Source organism: Schistocerca piceifrons, chromosome 3 (assembly GCF_021461385.2).
Source record: "Schistocerca piceifrons isolate TAMUIC-IGC-003096 chromosome 3, iqSchPice1.1, whole genome shotgun sequence".
Classification (NCBI taxonomy): domain Eukaryota; kingdom Metazoa; phylum Arthropoda; class Insecta; order Orthoptera; family Acrididae; genus Schistocerca; species Schistocerca piceifrons.
The window spans coordinates 862,720,312-862,735,721 of record NC_060140.1 but is presented as its reverse complement, the minus strand read 5'-3'; the positions used below and the strand labels follow the sequence as shown (position 1 = coordinate 862,735,721).

Sequence of the window (15,410 nt, the reverse complement as noted above, 5' to 3'; positions counted from 1 at the left end):
GATGTGTCCTTGAAACGCGTCAGAGCCAACTGTTTTGTAGCGGCGCTAAATTCGAAAAACTAACTAAATACATAAATTAAAAAAAAAAAAAAAAAAACAGCCGTTCTCGTCCGATCACCGAAGATAAGCAACAACGTTAGTATTCGGATCGGCGACCGCCTGGGAACTCTGGCTGTCTTCATTTTTGGCTTTTTTGTCGCTACCCCTGCCAGCCCTCTTTTCATGCTACCTTTCTTGTGTGACGAAGATGCGTCCATACTGATTTTAAACTATCGTAAGATGCGATATTAAGGAACTCCGTTTGAAGAAGAGTGTGCCAAGGAAGATTAGCAAAGTGTGTCTGCAAATAACGAAACAGTATGAAACGACAGAAATGTTGTGAAACACGTCCGGGCATATTGTTTTGTAGCAGTGCACATCTGCAAATTTGTAAACAAAAATTTATCTTTCGCCTCTAGAGGAGATGGATGCTTTGTTGAACCTCCTGTGTCCTCTGTCCGTGTTTTCGCACCTTTCCAGCGCAGCGCTGCTCTACTCTAGTAGCTCCGAACGGCCGCACACGGCGTCTCGGACACGCCGGTTCGGCCCGCGCCCATCTCGCAGATGTTTGTCGTGCTTGTGCGGTCATATGGAGCGCGACCCGAGCGGCAGCGAGCGGCAGTCGAAGCAAAGTCGGGACAAGTCGGGACGGAAGGGGAGGGGACAGGCGAAAATGCACCGCGCAAATTACGCAAATATCTGGAAGCGCGGCGCGTGTCAGCCGGGTGAGAAAGCTTCCGCCGGTCCAGCAGGACACTGCCACACCCCGCGCAGTCCCCCCGACGCCCGGCCCCGCGCCGGATAACAAGAACAAGGTGCGTCTCCCGCGAGTGTCGGAGGCCGCACGCACCAAACGAATGACAGGCGGTGCAACGAGCAGCCGCGCTGTGCGTGTCACCCACGTGGCGGTGGAAGGACGTGCTTTGCGTCAAATGTGCCACGGAAAACGGCGATTGCGTGTGTTGGGAGAAGGGGCGAAGGCTTCCTCTGCCGTGCGGCCACATTATAAGGACGCCAACGGCCATACCATGTTGAATACACCGGTTCTCGTCCGATCACCGAAGTTAAGCAACATCGGGCCCGGTTAGTACTTGGATGGGTGACCGCCTGGGAACACCGGGTGCTGTTGGCTCTATCTCATTTTTTAATTTTTGCGTCGCTACACCTGCCTGCCCTCTTTTTCATACTAACTTTCAGGTGTGACAAAGATGCTTCCACAAGCATTTTAAAGTACTGTACTAAACGTAAGACACGAAATTGCAGTAATGAACTCAGTTTGAGCAAGAATGCGCGGAGGAAGAGTGCTAGGAAGTCGTTGGAATTAACGAAACACTACGAATCGACAGATGTGTCCTTGAAACGCGTCAGAGCCAACTGTTTTGTAGCGGCGCTAAATTCGAAAAACTAACTAAATACATAAATTAAAAAAAAAAAAAAAAAAACAGCCGTTCTCGTCCGATCACCGAAGATAAGCAACAACGTTAGTATTCGGATCGGCGACCGCCTGGGAACTCTGGCTGTCTTCATTTTTGGCTTTTTTGTCGCTACCCCTGCCAGCCCTCTTTTCATGCTACCTTTCTTGTGTGACGAAGATGCGTCCATACTGATTTTAAACTATCGTAAGATGCGATATTAAGGAACTCCGTTTGAAGAAGAGTGTGCCAAGGAAGATTAGCAAAGTGTGTCTGCAAATAACGAAACAGTATGAAACGACAGAAATGTTGTGAAACACGTCCGGGCATATTGTTTTGTAGCAGTGCACATCTGCAAATTTGTAAACAAAAATTTATCTTTCGCCTCTAGAGGAGATGGATGCTTTGTTGAACCTCCTGTGTCCTCTGTCCGTGTTTTCGCACCTTTCCAGCGCAGCGCTGCTCTACTCTAGTAGCTCCGAACGGCCGCACACGGCGTCTCGGACACGCCGGTTCGGCCCGCGCCCATCTCGCAGATGTTTGTCGTGCTTGTGCGGTCATATGGAGCGCGACCCGAGCGGCAGCGAGCGGCAGTCGAAGCAAAGTCGGGACAAGTCGGGACGGAAGGGGAGGGGACAGGCGAAAATGCACCGCGCAAATTACGCAAATATCTGGAAGCGCGGCGCGTGTCAGCCGGGTGAGAAAGCTTCCGCCGGTCCAGCAGGACACTGCCACACCCCGCGCAGTCCCCCCGACGCCCGGCCCCGCGCCGGATAACAAGAACAAGGTGCGTCTCCCGCGAGTGTCGGAGGCCGCACGCACCAAACGAATGACAGGCGGTGCAACGAGCAGCCGCGCTGTGCGTGTCACCCACGTGGCGGTGGAAGGACGTGCTTTGCGTCAAATGTGCCACGGAAAACGGCGATTGCGTGTGTTGGGAGAAGGGGCGAAGGCTTCCTCTGCCGTGCGGCCACATTATAAGGACGCCAACGGCCATACCATGTTGAATACACCGGTTCTCGTCCGATCACCGAAGTTAAGCAACATCGGGCCCGGTTAGTACTTGGATGGGTGACCGCCTGGGAACACCGGGTGCTGTTGGCTCTATCTCATTTTTTAATTTTTGCGTCGCTACACCTGCCTGCCCTCTTTTTCATACTAACTTTCAGGTGTGACAAAGATGCTTCCACAAGCATTTTAAAGTACTGTACTAAACGTAAGACACGAAATTGCAGTAATGAACTCAGTTTGAGCAAGAATGCGCGGAGGAAGAGTGCTAGGAAGTCGTTGGAATTAACGAAACACTACGAATCGACAGATGTGTCCTTGAAACGCGTCAGAGCCAACTGTTTTGTAGCGGCGCTAAATTCGAAAAACTAACTAAATACATAAATTAAAAAAAAAAAAAAAAAAACAGCCGTTCTCGTCCGATCACCGAAGATAAGCAACAACGTTAGTATTCGGATCGGCGACCGCCTGGGAACTCTGGCTGTCTTCATTTTTGGCTTTTTTGTCGCTACCCCTGCCAGCCCTCTTTTCATGCTACCTTTCTTGTGTGACGAAGATGCGTCCATACTGATTTTAAACTATCGTAAGATGCGATATTAAGGAACTCCGTTTGAAGAAGAGTGTGCCAAGGAAGATTAGCAAAGTGTGTCTGCAAATAACGAAACAGTATGAAACGACAGAAATGTTGTGAAACACGTCCGGGCATATTGTTTTGTAGCAGTGCACATCTGCAAATTTGTAAACAAAAATTTATCTTTCGCCTCTAGAGGAGATGGATGCTTTGTTGAACCTCCTGTGTCCTCTGTCCGTGTTTTCGCACCTTTCCAGCGCAGCGCTGCTCTACTCTAGTAGCTCCGAACGGCCGCACACGGCGTCTCGGACACGCCGGTTCGGCCCGCGCCCATCTCGCAGATGTTTGTCGTGCTTGTGCGGTCATATGGAGCGCGACCCGAGCGGCAGCGAGCGGCAGTCGAAGCAAAGTCGGGACAAGTCGGGACGGAAGGGGAGGGGACAGGCGAAAATGCACCGCGCAAATTACGCAAATATCTGGAAGCGCGGCGCGTGTCAGCCGGGTGAGAAAGCTTCCGCCGGTCCAGCAGGACACTGCCACACCCCGCGCAGTCCCCCCGACGCCCGGCCCCGCGCCGGATAACAAGAACAAGGTGCGTCTCCCGCGAGTGTCGGAGGCCGCACGCACCAAACGAATGACAGGCGGTGCAACGAGCAGCCGCGCTGTGCGTGTCACCCACGTGGCGGTGGAAGGACGTGCTTTGCGTCAAATGTGCCACGGAAAACGGCGATTGCGTGTGTTGGGAGAAGGGGCGAAGGCTTCCTCTGCCGTGCGGCCACATTATAAGGACGCCAACGGCCATACCATGTTGAATACACCGGTTCTCGTCCGATCACCGAAGTTAAGCAACATCGGGCCCGGTTAGTACTTGGATGGGTGACCGCCTGGGAACACCGGGTGCTGTTGGCTCTATCTCATTTTTTAATTTTTGCGTCGCTACACCTGCCTGCCCTCTTTTTCATACTAACTTTCAGGTGTGACAAAGATGCTTCCACAAGCATTTTAAAGTACTGTACTAAACGTAAGACACGAAATTGCAGTAATGAACTCAGTTTGAGCAAGAATGCGCGGAGGAAGAGTGCTAGGAAGTCGTTGGAATTAACGAAACACTACGAATCGACAGATGTGTCCTTGAAACGCGTCAGAGCCAACTGTTTTGTAGCGGCGCTAAATTCGAAAAACTAACTAAATACATAAATTAAAAAAAAAAAAAAAAAAACAGCCGTTCTCGTCCGATCACCGAAGATAAGCAACAACGTTAGTATTCGGATCGGCGACCGCCTGGGAACTCTGGCTGTCTTCATTTTTGGCTTTTTTGTCGCTACCCCTGCCAGCCCTCTTTTCATGCTACCTTTCTTGTGTGACGAAGATGCGTCCATACTGATTTTAAACTATCGTAAGATGCGATATTAAGGAACTCCGTTTGAAGAAGAGTGTGCCAAGGAAGATTAGCAAAGTGTGTCTGCAAATAACGAAACAGTATGAAACGACAGAAATGTTGTGAAACACGTCCGGGCATATTGTTTTGTAGCAGTGCACATCTGCAAATTTGTAAACAAAAATTTATCTTTCGCCTCTAGAGGAGATGGATGCTTTGTTGAACCTCCTGTGTCCTCTGTCCGTGTTTTCGCACCTTTCCAGCGCAGCGCTGCTCTACTCTAGTAGCTCCGAACGGCCGCACACGGCGTCTCGGACACGCCGGTTCGGCCCGCGCCCATCTCGCAGATGTTTGTCGTGCTTGTGCGGTCATATGGAGCGCGACCCGAGCGGCAGCGAGCGGCAGTCGAAGCAAAGTCGGGACAAGTCGGGACGGAAGGGGAGGGGACAGGCGAAAATGCACCGCGCAAATTACGCAAATATCTGGAAGCGCGGCGCGTGTCAGCCGGGTGAGAAAGCTTCCGCCGGTCCAGCAGGACACTGCCACACCCCGCGCAGTCCCCCCGACGCCCGGCCCCGCGCCGGATAACAAGAACAAGGTGCGTCTCCCGCGAGTGTCGGAGGCCGCACGCACCAAACGAATGACAGGCGGTGCAACGAGCAGCCGCGCTGTGCGTGTCACCCACGTGGCGGTGGAAGGACGTGCTTTGCGTCAAATGTGCCACGGAAAACGGCGATTGCGTGTGTTGGGAGAAGGGGCGAAGGCTTCCTCTGCCGTGCGGCCACATTATAAGGACGCCAACGGCCATACCATGTTGAATACACCGGTTCTCGTCCGATCACCGAAGTTAAGCAACATCGGGCCCGGTTAGTACTTGGATGGGTGACCGCCTGGGAACACCGGGTGCTGTTGGCTCTATCTCATTTTTTAATTTTTGCGTCGCTACACCTGCCTGCCCTCTTTTTCATACTAACTTTCAGGTGTGACAAAGATGCTTCCACAAGCATTTTAAAGTACTGTACTAAACGTAAGACACGAAATTGCAGTAATGAACTCAGTTTGAGCAAGAATGCGCGGAGGAAGAGTGCTAGGAAGTCGTTGGAATTAACGAAACACTACGAATCGACAGATGTGTCCTTGAAACGCGTCAGAGCCAACTGTTTTGTAGCGGCGCTAAATTCGAAAAACTAACTAAATACATAAATTAAAAAAAAAAAAAAAAAAACAGCCGTTCTCGTCCGATCACCGAAGATAAGCAACAACGTTAGTATTCGGATCGGCGACCGCCTGGGAACTCTGGCTGTCTTCATTTTTGGCTTTTTTGTCGCTACCCCTGCCAGCCCTCTTTTCATGCTACCTTTCTTGTGTGACGAAGATGCGTCCATACTGATTTTAAACTATCGTAAGATGCGATATTAAGGAACTCCGTTTGAAGAAGAGTGTGCCAAGGAAGATTAGCAAAGTGTGTCTGCAAATAACGAAACAGTATGAAACGACAGAAATGTTGTGAAACACGTCCGGGCATATTGTTTTGTAGCAGTGCACATCTGCAAATTTGTAAACAAAAATTTATCTTTCGCCTCTAGAGGAGATGGATGCTTTGTTGAACCTCCTGTGTCCTCTGTCCGTGTTTTCGCACCTTTCCAGCGCAGCGCTGCTCTACTCTAGTAGCTCCGAACGGCCGCACACGGCGTCTCGGACACGCCGGTTCGGCCCGCGCCCATCTCGCAGATGTTTGTCGTGCTTGTGCGGTCATATGGAGCGCGACCCGAGCGGCAGCGAGCGGCAGTCGAAGCAAAGTCGGGACAAGTCGGGACGGAAGGGGAGGGGACAGGCGAAAATGCACCGCGCAAATTACGCAAATATCTGGAAGCGCGGCGCGTGTCAGCCGGGTGAGAAAGCTTCCGCCGGTCCAGCAGGACACTGCCACACCCCGCGCAGTCCCCCCGACGCCCGGCCCCGCGCCGGATAACAAGAACAAGGTGCGTCTCCCGCGAGTGTCGGAGGCCGCACGCACCAAACGAATGACAGGCGGTGCAACGAGCAGCCGCGCTGTGCGTGTCACCCACGTGGCGGTGGAAGGACGTGCTTTGCGTCAAATGTGCCACGGAAAACGGCGATTGCGTGTGTTGGGAGAAGGGGCGAAGGCTTCCTCTGCCGTGCGGCCACATTATAAGGACGCCAACGGCCATACCATGTTGAATACACCGGTTCTCGTCCGATCACCGAAGTTAAGCAACATCGGGCCCGGTTAGTACTTGGATGGGTGACCGCCTGGGAACACCGGGTGCTGTTGGCTCTATCTCATTTTTTAATTTTTGCGTCGCTACACCTGCCTGCCCTCTTTTTCATACTAACTTTCAGGTGTGACAAAGATGCTTCCACAAGCATTTTAAAGTACTGTACTAAACGTAAGACACGAAATTGCAGTAATGAACTCAGTTTGAGCAAGAATGCGCGGAGGAAGAGTGCTAGGAAGTCGTTGGAATTAACGAAACACTACGAATCGACAGATGTGTCCTTGAAACGCGTCAGAGCCAACTGTTTTGTAGCGGCGCTAAATTCGAAAAACTAACTAAATACATAAATTAAAAAAAAAAAAAAAAAAACAGCCGTTCTCGTCCGATCACCGAAGATAAGCAACAACGTTAGTATTCGGATCGGCGACCGCCTGGGAACTCTGGCTGTCTTCATTTTTGGCTTTTTTGTCGCTACCCCTGCCAGCCCTCTTTTCATGCTACCTTTCTTGTGTGACGAAGATGCGTCCATACTGATTTTAAACTATCGTAAGATGCGATATTAAGGAACTCCGTTTGAAGAAGAGTGTGCCAAGGAAGATTAGCAAAGTGTGTCTGCAAATAACGAAACAGTATGAAACGACAGAAATGTTGTGAAACACGTCCGGGCATATTGTTTTGTAGCAGTGCACATCTGCAAATTTGTAAACAAAAATTTATCTTTCGCCTCTAGAGGAGATGGATGCTTTGTTGAACCTCCTGTGTCCTCTGTCCGTGTTTTCGCACCTTTCCAGCGCAGCGCTGCTCTACTCTAGTAGCTCCGAACGGCCGCACACGGCGTCTCGGACACGCCGGTTCGGCCCGCGCCCATCTCGCAGATGTTTGTCGTGCTTGTGCGGTCATATGGAGCGCGACCCGAGCGGCAGCGAGCGGCAGTCGAAGCAAAGTCGGGACAAGTCGGGACGGAAGGGGAGGGGACAGGCGAAAATGCACCGCGCAAATTACGCAAATATCTGGAAGCGCGGCGCGTGTCAGCCGGGTGAGAAAGCTTCCGCCGGTCCAGCAGGACACTGCCACACCCCGCGCAGTCCCCCCGACGCCCGGCCCCGCGCCGGATAACAAGAACAAGGTGCGTCTCCCGCGAGTGTCGGAGGCCGCACGCACCAAACGAATGACAGGCGGTGCAACGAGCAGCCGCGCTGTGCGTGTCACCCACGTGGCGGTGGAAGGACGTGCTTTGCGTCAAATGTGCCACGGAAAACGGCGATTGCGTGTGTTGGGAGAAGGGGCGAAGGCTTCCTCTGCCGTGCGGCCACATTATAAGGACGCCAACGGCCATACCATGTTGAATACACCGGTTCTCGTCCGATCACCGAAGTTAAGCAACATCGGGCCCGGTTAGTACTTGGATGGGTGACCGCCTGGGAACACCGGGTGCTGTTGGCTCTATCTCATTTTTTAATTTTTGCGTCGCTACACCTGCCTGCCCTCTTTTTCATACTAACTTTCAGGTGTGACAAAGATGCTTCCACAAGCATTTTAAAGTACTGTACTAAACGTAAGACACGAAATTGCAGTAATGAACTCAGTTTGAGCAAGAATGCGCGGAGGAAGAGTGCTAGGAAGTCGTTGGAATTAACGAAACACTACGAATCGACAGATGTGTCCTTGAAACGCGTCAGAGCCAACTGTTTTGTAGCGGCGCTAAATTCGAAAAACTAACTAAATACATAAATTAAAAAAAAAAAAAAAAAAACAGCCGTTCTCGTCCGATCACCGAAGATAAGCAACAACGTTAGTATTCGGATCGGCGACCGCCTGGGAACTCTGGCTGTCTTCATTTTTGGCTTTTTTGTCGCTACCCCTGCCAGCCCTCTTTTCATGCTACCTTTCTTGTGTGACGAAGATGCGTCCATACTGATTTTAAACTATCGTAAGATGCGATATTAAGGAACTCCGTTTGAAGAAGAGTGTGCCAAGGAAGATTAGCAAAGTGTGTCTGCAAATAACGAAACAGTATGAAACGACAGAAATGTTGTGAAACACGTCCGGGCATATTGTTTTGTAGCAGTGCACATCTGCAAATTTGTAAACAAAAATTTATCTTTCGCCTCTAGAGGAGATGGATGCTTTGTTGAACCTCCTGTGTCCTCTGTCCGTGTTTTCGCACCTTTCCAGCGCAGCGCTGCTCTACTCTAGTAGCTCCGAACGGCCGCACACGGCGTCTCGGACACGCCGGTTCGGCCCGCGCCCATCTCGCAGATGTTTGTCGTGCTTGTGCGGTCATATGGAGCGCGACCCGAGCGGCAGCGAGCGGCAGTCGAAGCAAAGTCGGGACAAGTCGGGACGGAAGGGGAGGGGACAGGCGAAAATGCACCGCGCAAATTACGCAAATATCTGGAAGCGCGGCGCGTGTCAGCCGGGTGAGAAAGCTTCCGCCGGTCCAGCAGGACACTGCCACACCCCGCGCAGTCCCCCCGACGCCCGGCCCCGCGCCGGATAACAAGAACAAGGTGCGTCTCCCGCGAGTGTCGGAGGCCGCACGCACCAAACGAATGACAGGCGGTGCAACGAGCAGCCGCGCTGTGCGTGTCACCCACGTGGCGGTGGAAGGACGTGCTTTGCGTCAAATGTGCCACGGAAAACGGCGATTGCGTGTGTTGGGAGAAGGGGCGAAGGCTTCCTCTGCCGTGCGGCCACATTATAAGGACGCCAACGGCCATACCATGTTGAATACACCGGTTCTCGTCCGATCACCGAAGTTAAGCAACATCGGGCCCGGTTAGTACTTGGATGGGTGACCGCCTGGGAACACCGGGTGCTGTTGGCTCTATCTCATTTTTTAATTTTTGCGTCGCTACACCTGCCTGCCCTCTTTTTCATACTAACTTTCAGGTGTGACAAAGATGCTTCCACAAGCATTTTAAAGTACTGTACTAAACGTAAGACACGAAATTGCAGTAATGAACTCAGTTTGAGCAAGAATGCGCGGAGGAAGAGTGCTAGGAAGTCGTTGGAATTAACGAAACACTACGAATCGACAGATGTGTCCTTGAAACGCGTCAGAGCCAACTGTTTTGTAGCGGCGCTAAATTCGAAAAACTAACTAAATACATAAATTAAAAAAAAAAAAAAAAAAAAACAGCCGTTCTCGTCCGATCACCGAAGATAAGCAACAACGTTAGTATTCGGATCGGCGACCGCCTGGGAACTCTGGCTGTCTTCATTTTTGGCTTTTTTGTCGCTACCCCTGCCAGCCCTCTTTTCATGCTACCTTTCTTGTGTGACGAAGATGCGTCCATACTGATTTTAAACTATCGTAAGATGCGATATTAAGGAACTCCGTTTGAAGAAGAGTGTGCCAAGGAAGATTAGCAAAGTGTGTCTGCAAATAACGAAACAGTATGAAACGACAGAAATGTTGTGAAACACGTCCGGGCATATTGTTTTGTAGCAGTGCACATCTGCAAATTTGTAAACAAAAATTTATCTTTCGCCTCTAGAGGAGATGGATGCTTTGTTGAACCTCCTGTGTCCTCTGTCCGTGTTTTCGCACCTTTCCAGCGCAGCGCTGCTCTACTCTAGTAGCTCCGAACGGCCGCACACGGCGTCTCGGACACGCCGGTTCGGCCCGCGCCCATCTCGCAGATGTTTGTCGTGCTTGTGCGGTCATATGGAGCGCGACCCGAGCGGCAGCGAGCGGCAGTCGAAGCAAAGTCGGGACAAGTCGGGACGGAAGGGGAGGGGACAGGCGAAAATGCACCGCGCAAATTACGCAAATATCTGGAAGCGCGGCGCGTGTCAGCCGGGTGAGAAAGCTTCCGCCGGTCCAGCAGGACACTGCCACACCCCGCGCAGTCCCCCCGACGCCCGGCCCCGCGCCGGATAACAAGAACAAGGTGCGTCTCCCGCGAGTGTCGGAGGCCGCACGCACCAAACGAATGACAGGCGGTGCAACGAGCAGCCGCGCTGTGCGTGTCACCCACGTGGCGGTGGAAGGACGTGCTTTGCGTCAAATGTGCCACGGAAAACGGCGATTGCGTGTGTTGGGAGAAGGGGCGAAGGCTTCCTCTGCCGTGCGGCCACATTATAAGGACGCCAACGGCCATACCATGTTGAATACACCGGTTCTCGTCCGATCACCGAAGTTAAGCAACATCGGGCCCGGTTAGTACTTGGCTGGCTGCCCGCCTGGCAACACCTCGGTGCCGAGCGAGCAGTGTTTACCTCGTGCGACTGGGCCGGCGGCGCCTCGCGTGTCGTCTGCTTCTTCTGCCTTGTGGCTGTATTTCTACCTGACTGTAAGTAATGGAAATGATTTACGATGATAGTGAGGAAAGGCAGAATAACGTCCAATGTGAATTTGATCGTTCAGTTGATAAACCTTCGGCCTTTGAGATTCACCGTTGGATATTAGAGGACTTGATGTTACGGCATGATGACGTTCTTGGCATACAGTTTGATACGTTCCTTAATTCAGTGTTTTTAAAATTGAGATCTCCTGACATGTGTGATACTGTTGTGTCTGTCAATGACGGTGTGCGTAAATTTCGACATCTTGACGGTAAAATTAGTAATGTGACTGTGTCGCACGCCGGCTTCGGCGTTAGGCAAATTCGTATCTTTAACCTGCCCTTTGAAATACGTAATGATACCATTTCACGTTATTTGCGGCCGTACGGTACCGTTTTGTCAGTGATTAAGGAAAAGTGGTCCTCCGCCTATTTGTTTCAAGTCGAAAACGGTGTGAGGAGTGTGAAAATGGTTGTCAGACAGCACATTCCGTCATTTATTTTGGTCAACGGCCACCGTGCGTTTGTGACTTATAGTGGACAGCCTCAAACTTGTTCATTTTGTAGTGGCGTTGGTCATTACCGGCAAGATTGTCCTAAACGTAAACGGCCTGCTCAATTACCGATTGACGATGGTTTGCGCGGGGCCAGCTTTGCCTCTGTCGCTGCTACGGTCTTAGGTACAGCCCCCCCCGCACCCGCGCGCCGCGTGGCCGATGCTACCCTAGCTGACGCCGCGGTTGCCATGGATGTGTCCACTCCCGATTGTGACCTTGCTTCTGTGTCTGCTGTTTCCGCGCCTGCTACGGCTACCGTGCAGGCTGACGAAAATTTGTCTTTACCACTTGTTTCACTTGCGTCTGTGTCCGACCGCACGCCCGCGTCGGCGACTGCTGTCGTGTCGGAACCTGGTTCCCAGCCTGTTACGGTACCGGAATTTTCTGATACGTTGACTGCCTCGGTTGACGTGGCTGCCAGTGCTACTGTTAGCTCTGCTGCCGTGGAGTCGCAGGAATTTTTTGCGGCTCCGAAACCGCGGCGTGATGAATTTCCGTCTCGCAGTTCTAGCAGGCAACGTGCTCGTAGTGTCGGTCGGTCGCCTTCCTCTGACAGGGGGTTTACCCGACCCGACCGCAGTCCGTCTCCAGTTGACCGTTCGCCCGCCGGTTCCCGGCAGTCGCGAGTTGGTCGGCAAGACTCACAACAGCGTGCCGCGCGTCGGGACCTAGACCGTGAGCGGCGGCCGTCTCCGGCTTCCGGCTCCGGGCGTCCGACACAGCAATCGCGACCCCAACAGCGTGCCGCTTCTCGCCATCCGCCGCCTGACGACCTCACCGTGGCCGATCAGAAGCGTGATGTCGCTGTTCGACATTTACGAACCGTTTTAAGTCAGCCGCCTACTGGTGACGATTCGGCAATGCCGGCCGATACGGCTTTGGCTGTAGCGCCGCCGCAATTGCCGACAAAACGGAAGGCTGAAGACACCCACCAGCGTCGTGTCTGTCCTTCTGCCCCCGAGCGAGTGCCGGCTTCTTCTCCCGACGTGGAGATGCCCGTTGCTGCTCCTTTGTCGGTAGCTTCCGGTGGCACAGATTCTGGGACCGCGCCCGCCCCCACTCCCGTGTACCCCACTGAGTGGGCGGCGGATGTGGAAGGCGGTGAGACTTAGTGGATTCTTTGTTGTCCCCTAATCCAGTTGACGGGAACTACTCCCGTCTTTTAGAGAACCTTTTACCCTTCCTTGGTGGCCGGAATTCCGTCCATGTTGCTGTCTGTTTTTACCATAAGGAGCCTTTTGTGCATGTGTATTTTACTTGTGTCTGGGGCCTGAGCATTGTTCGTGGCATATCTTATTTCTCAATGTTATTCTCTGTTGTTCCCTCCTCCAGTTGCCGGGAATTCCTCCCGTCGTTTTGGAGGTCATTTTACTCCTTTTGGTGGCTGAAATTCCGTCCAATGTCTGCTGTCTGTTTTTAACTGAGGAGTTTTTTTTGTGCTTGTATATTTTAATTGTGTATGGAGCCTGAGCGTTGTTCGTGGAATGTTTTAACTCTCAATGTTAACAAGTTGAGTAATCCGCACAAGTTGTCGGCTTTGCACACTTTTTTACATGACTCCCGCTGTCATGTGGCATTTTTACAGGAAGTTACGCGTCAGGCTCTGTTGTTTTTACTTGACTCTTCTGATTTTACTGTCGTTGATAATATCATGTCCGACGAACAGACTGGTACTGCTATCTTAATTCGTCCTGAATTTGATGTTAGCAATATTGAAATATTGCCAAATGGCCGCGCTATAGCATGTACCGTCAATGGTTTCGCCTTTGTTAATGTATACGCTCATGCCGGTGACAAGCCAGCGCGGAATAAATTTTATGGTCAGGATCTCTGTCCACTTCTCCATCGTAATCATACTGACTTAGTGATCGGTGGTGATTTTAATGCTGTGATTGATGGTCATGATCAGGAGCCGCGTCCTAACTGGTGCCAGGAATTGCGTACGTTGGTTGACAGCTTTCGGCTCCGCGACACGTGGCGTGTGCTGCATCCGGACGAGACGCATTTCACCCACTTTTACGCCACCGGTCACAGTCGATTAGACAGGATCTATGTGTCTTCGCCGCTCGCCGCTCACGTCCGGAAGGCGGACGTGTTGCCGGTTATTTTTTCTGACCATTGCGGTTACATGTGTCAACTTCTCCTGCCGCGTGCGCGCCCTACTCGGCGCAGCAATATTTGGAAATTTAACTGTAGCCTTTTGGACGATGCCAGTCTCACGTCTCAATTTACTGCGTTGTGGCGCAAGCTCTTGCGTGGTAAAGGCGATGACGGCAGTACTATCGGGTGGTGGGTGGCGGTCGCCAAGCCGGCTATTCGGCGTTTTTTAATCGATTTTAGCCGCGATGCGGCGCATTGGCGTCGGTCGACGGCACGTTTTTACCAGGACTGTTTAAAGGATATCGCTCAGCGCGTCGCAACGTCACCTGAGTTGCTTCCGGTTTTTAATCAGTTCAAAGCCAAGCTCCTCGATGATCTTCGTCGGAAGGGTGTTGGGGCTATCGCGCGGAGCCAACCGGTGGGTGACGTGGAAGGGGAACCGCTCTCTCTCTACCACCTGAGCAGGGAGCGCCGGCGGCGCGAGCGGTTGGCAATCCGTAAATGGATCCAGCGAGATGGCACGTCCACTTCCGATGGTGCGGCCATTGAGCGGGAAGTTCACGAGCATTTTGCGACGCTTTTCCGAGAGGTGGACGTCAACGCCGGGGCGCTGCGCGATTTTTTGCAGAGGGTCCCACGTGTGTTAACACGACAAGATAGAGCCATTTTAAATGAACCTTTTACCCTTGATGACCTAACTACAGCTGTGAAACGGAGTCCTAGGGGCCGGTCCCCTGGACTGGACGGAATTCCTGCCGAATTTTACTTGAAATTTTTCAGTCTTTTCAGTGATGTTTTAATTGCCATTATGAATGAGATCCATAACGGCGTTGCTATTCCTGCGGAATTTTCAGAAGGGCGCATTGCTCTCGTTCCGAAATCGGCCGCAACACCAAATCTCGACAATGTCCGTCCTATAACCTTGCTGAACGCCGACTATAAAATTATAGCGCGGTGTATCACGCACAGGTTGACGAACGTTATGCCAAAGGTGGTGAGTGAACATCAGACTTGCGCTGTCAGGGACCGTAACATATTCGATGCTGTTCTGGCGTACCGGGATTGTATCGGATATGTTAAAAGTCACAGGCTCCGGACGGCTGCGATAATGCTGGTCGACTTCAAAAACGCTTTCGATCGGATTAGTCACACCTATCTGCGGCGGGTCTTGGTCGGTTTCGGATTTGGTTCTAAACTGACGACGATGGTGCACAATATTTTAAGGAATGCCACGTCACGGGTTGTAATAAACGGAACTCCCAGTCGTGTTATACCTATTAGCCGATCAGTTCGCCAGGGCTGCCCCTTGTCTATGTCACTCTTCGCTTTGGCGTTGGATCCGCTCCTCCGCTGTATCGCCCAGGAATGCCGGGGCATACGCATAGGTGACGATCAGCTGATCTGTAGAGCGTATGCCGACGACCTCGGCGTGTTCCTCGATCAGCCAGAGGACATTGACAGGTTACATGGTGTTCTGCAGCGATTTGAGAGGGCAACGGGGGCTATCGTTAATCCTCGGAAAACTGTTTTACTCCCCCTTACACCTCGCCTGCGTACTGTTCGCGGCGACTGGTTTTGTGTCAAGCAACGGCAGACTGTCCTTGGTGTCATTCTGACCGACAATACGCAGCGTATGGAAGCTCTTAATTGGCGGTCCACGCTGTATAAGGTCAGGGCCGTTGCGAAACTGTATGCCTCTAGGAACTTGGCGCTCCGTCAACGAGTGGCCCTTATCAACACGCAGATTTTGGCCAAAGCGTGGTATCTAGCACAAGTCCTACCTGTGCCGAAACAACTGGAACGGGCCATTCAACAG

At 52.0% G+C, this 15,410-nt stretch overlaps 1 protein-coding gene, 7 non-coding genes and 1 pseudogene across 8 annotated transcripts; all 9 read left to right on the top strand.

Annotated features, from left to right (window-relative positions):
- The first annotated feature begins 1,052 nt into the window (after nt 1–1,052).
- On the top strand, nt 1,053–1,171 carry LOC124791173. The gene has a single exon (XR_007016569.1). It is a non-coding gene; the product is annotated as a 5S ribosomal RNA (ribosomal RNA).
- A 1,265-nt stretch (nt 1,172–2,436) lies between these two features.
- LOC124791161 lies at nt 2,437–2,555 on the top strand. The gene has a single exon (XR_007016568.1). It is a non-coding gene; the product is annotated as a 5S ribosomal RNA (ribosomal RNA).
- Nucleotides 2,556–3,820: 1,265 nt separating this feature from the next.
- LOC124791141 lies at nt 3,821–3,939 on the top strand. The gene has a single exon (XR_007016559.1). It is a non-coding gene; the product is annotated as a 5S ribosomal RNA (ribosomal RNA).
- A 1,265-nt stretch (nt 3,940–5,204) lies between these two features.
- Nucleotides 5,205–5,323, top strand: LOC124791024. The gene has a single exon (XR_007016464.1). It is a non-coding gene; the product is annotated as a 5S ribosomal RNA (ribosomal RNA).
- Nucleotides 5,324–6,588: 1,265 nt separating this feature from the next.
- LOC124790908 lies at nt 6,589–6,707 on the top strand. The gene has a single exon (XR_007016367.1). It is a non-coding gene; the product is annotated as a 5S ribosomal RNA (ribosomal RNA).
- Nucleotides 6,708–7,972: 1,265 nt separating this feature from the next.
- LOC124790867 lies at nt 7,973–8,091 on the top strand. The gene has a single exon (XR_007016348.1). It is a non-coding gene; the product is annotated as a 5S ribosomal RNA (ribosomal RNA).
- Nucleotides 8,092–9,356: 1,265 nt separating this feature from the next.
- On the top strand, nt 9,357–9,475 carry LOC124790855. The gene has a single exon (XR_007016347.1). It is a non-coding gene; the product is annotated as a 5S ribosomal RNA (ribosomal RNA).
- A 1,267-nt stretch (nt 9,476–10,742) lies between these two features.
- On the top strand, nt 10,743–10,860 carry LOC124790661 (annotated as a pseudogene).
- Nucleotides 10,861–11,682: 822 nt separating this feature from the next.
- LOC124789132 (flocculation protein FLO11-like) lies at nt 11,683–12,606 on the top strand. The gene has a single exon (XM_047256423.1). The coding sequence runs from the start codon at nt 11,683–11,685 to the stop codon at nt 12,604–12,606; it is 924 nt and encodes a 307-aa protein (XP_047112379.1).
- Nucleotides 12,607–15,410: the final 2,804 nt, after the last annotated feature.

Bases quoted from the DNA above. Each gene is read 5' to 3' on its own strand.
- LOC124789132 (XM_047256423.1), top strand. From the start codon at position 11,683: ATGGATGTGTCCACTCCCGATTGTGACCTTGCTTCTGTGTCTGCTGTT.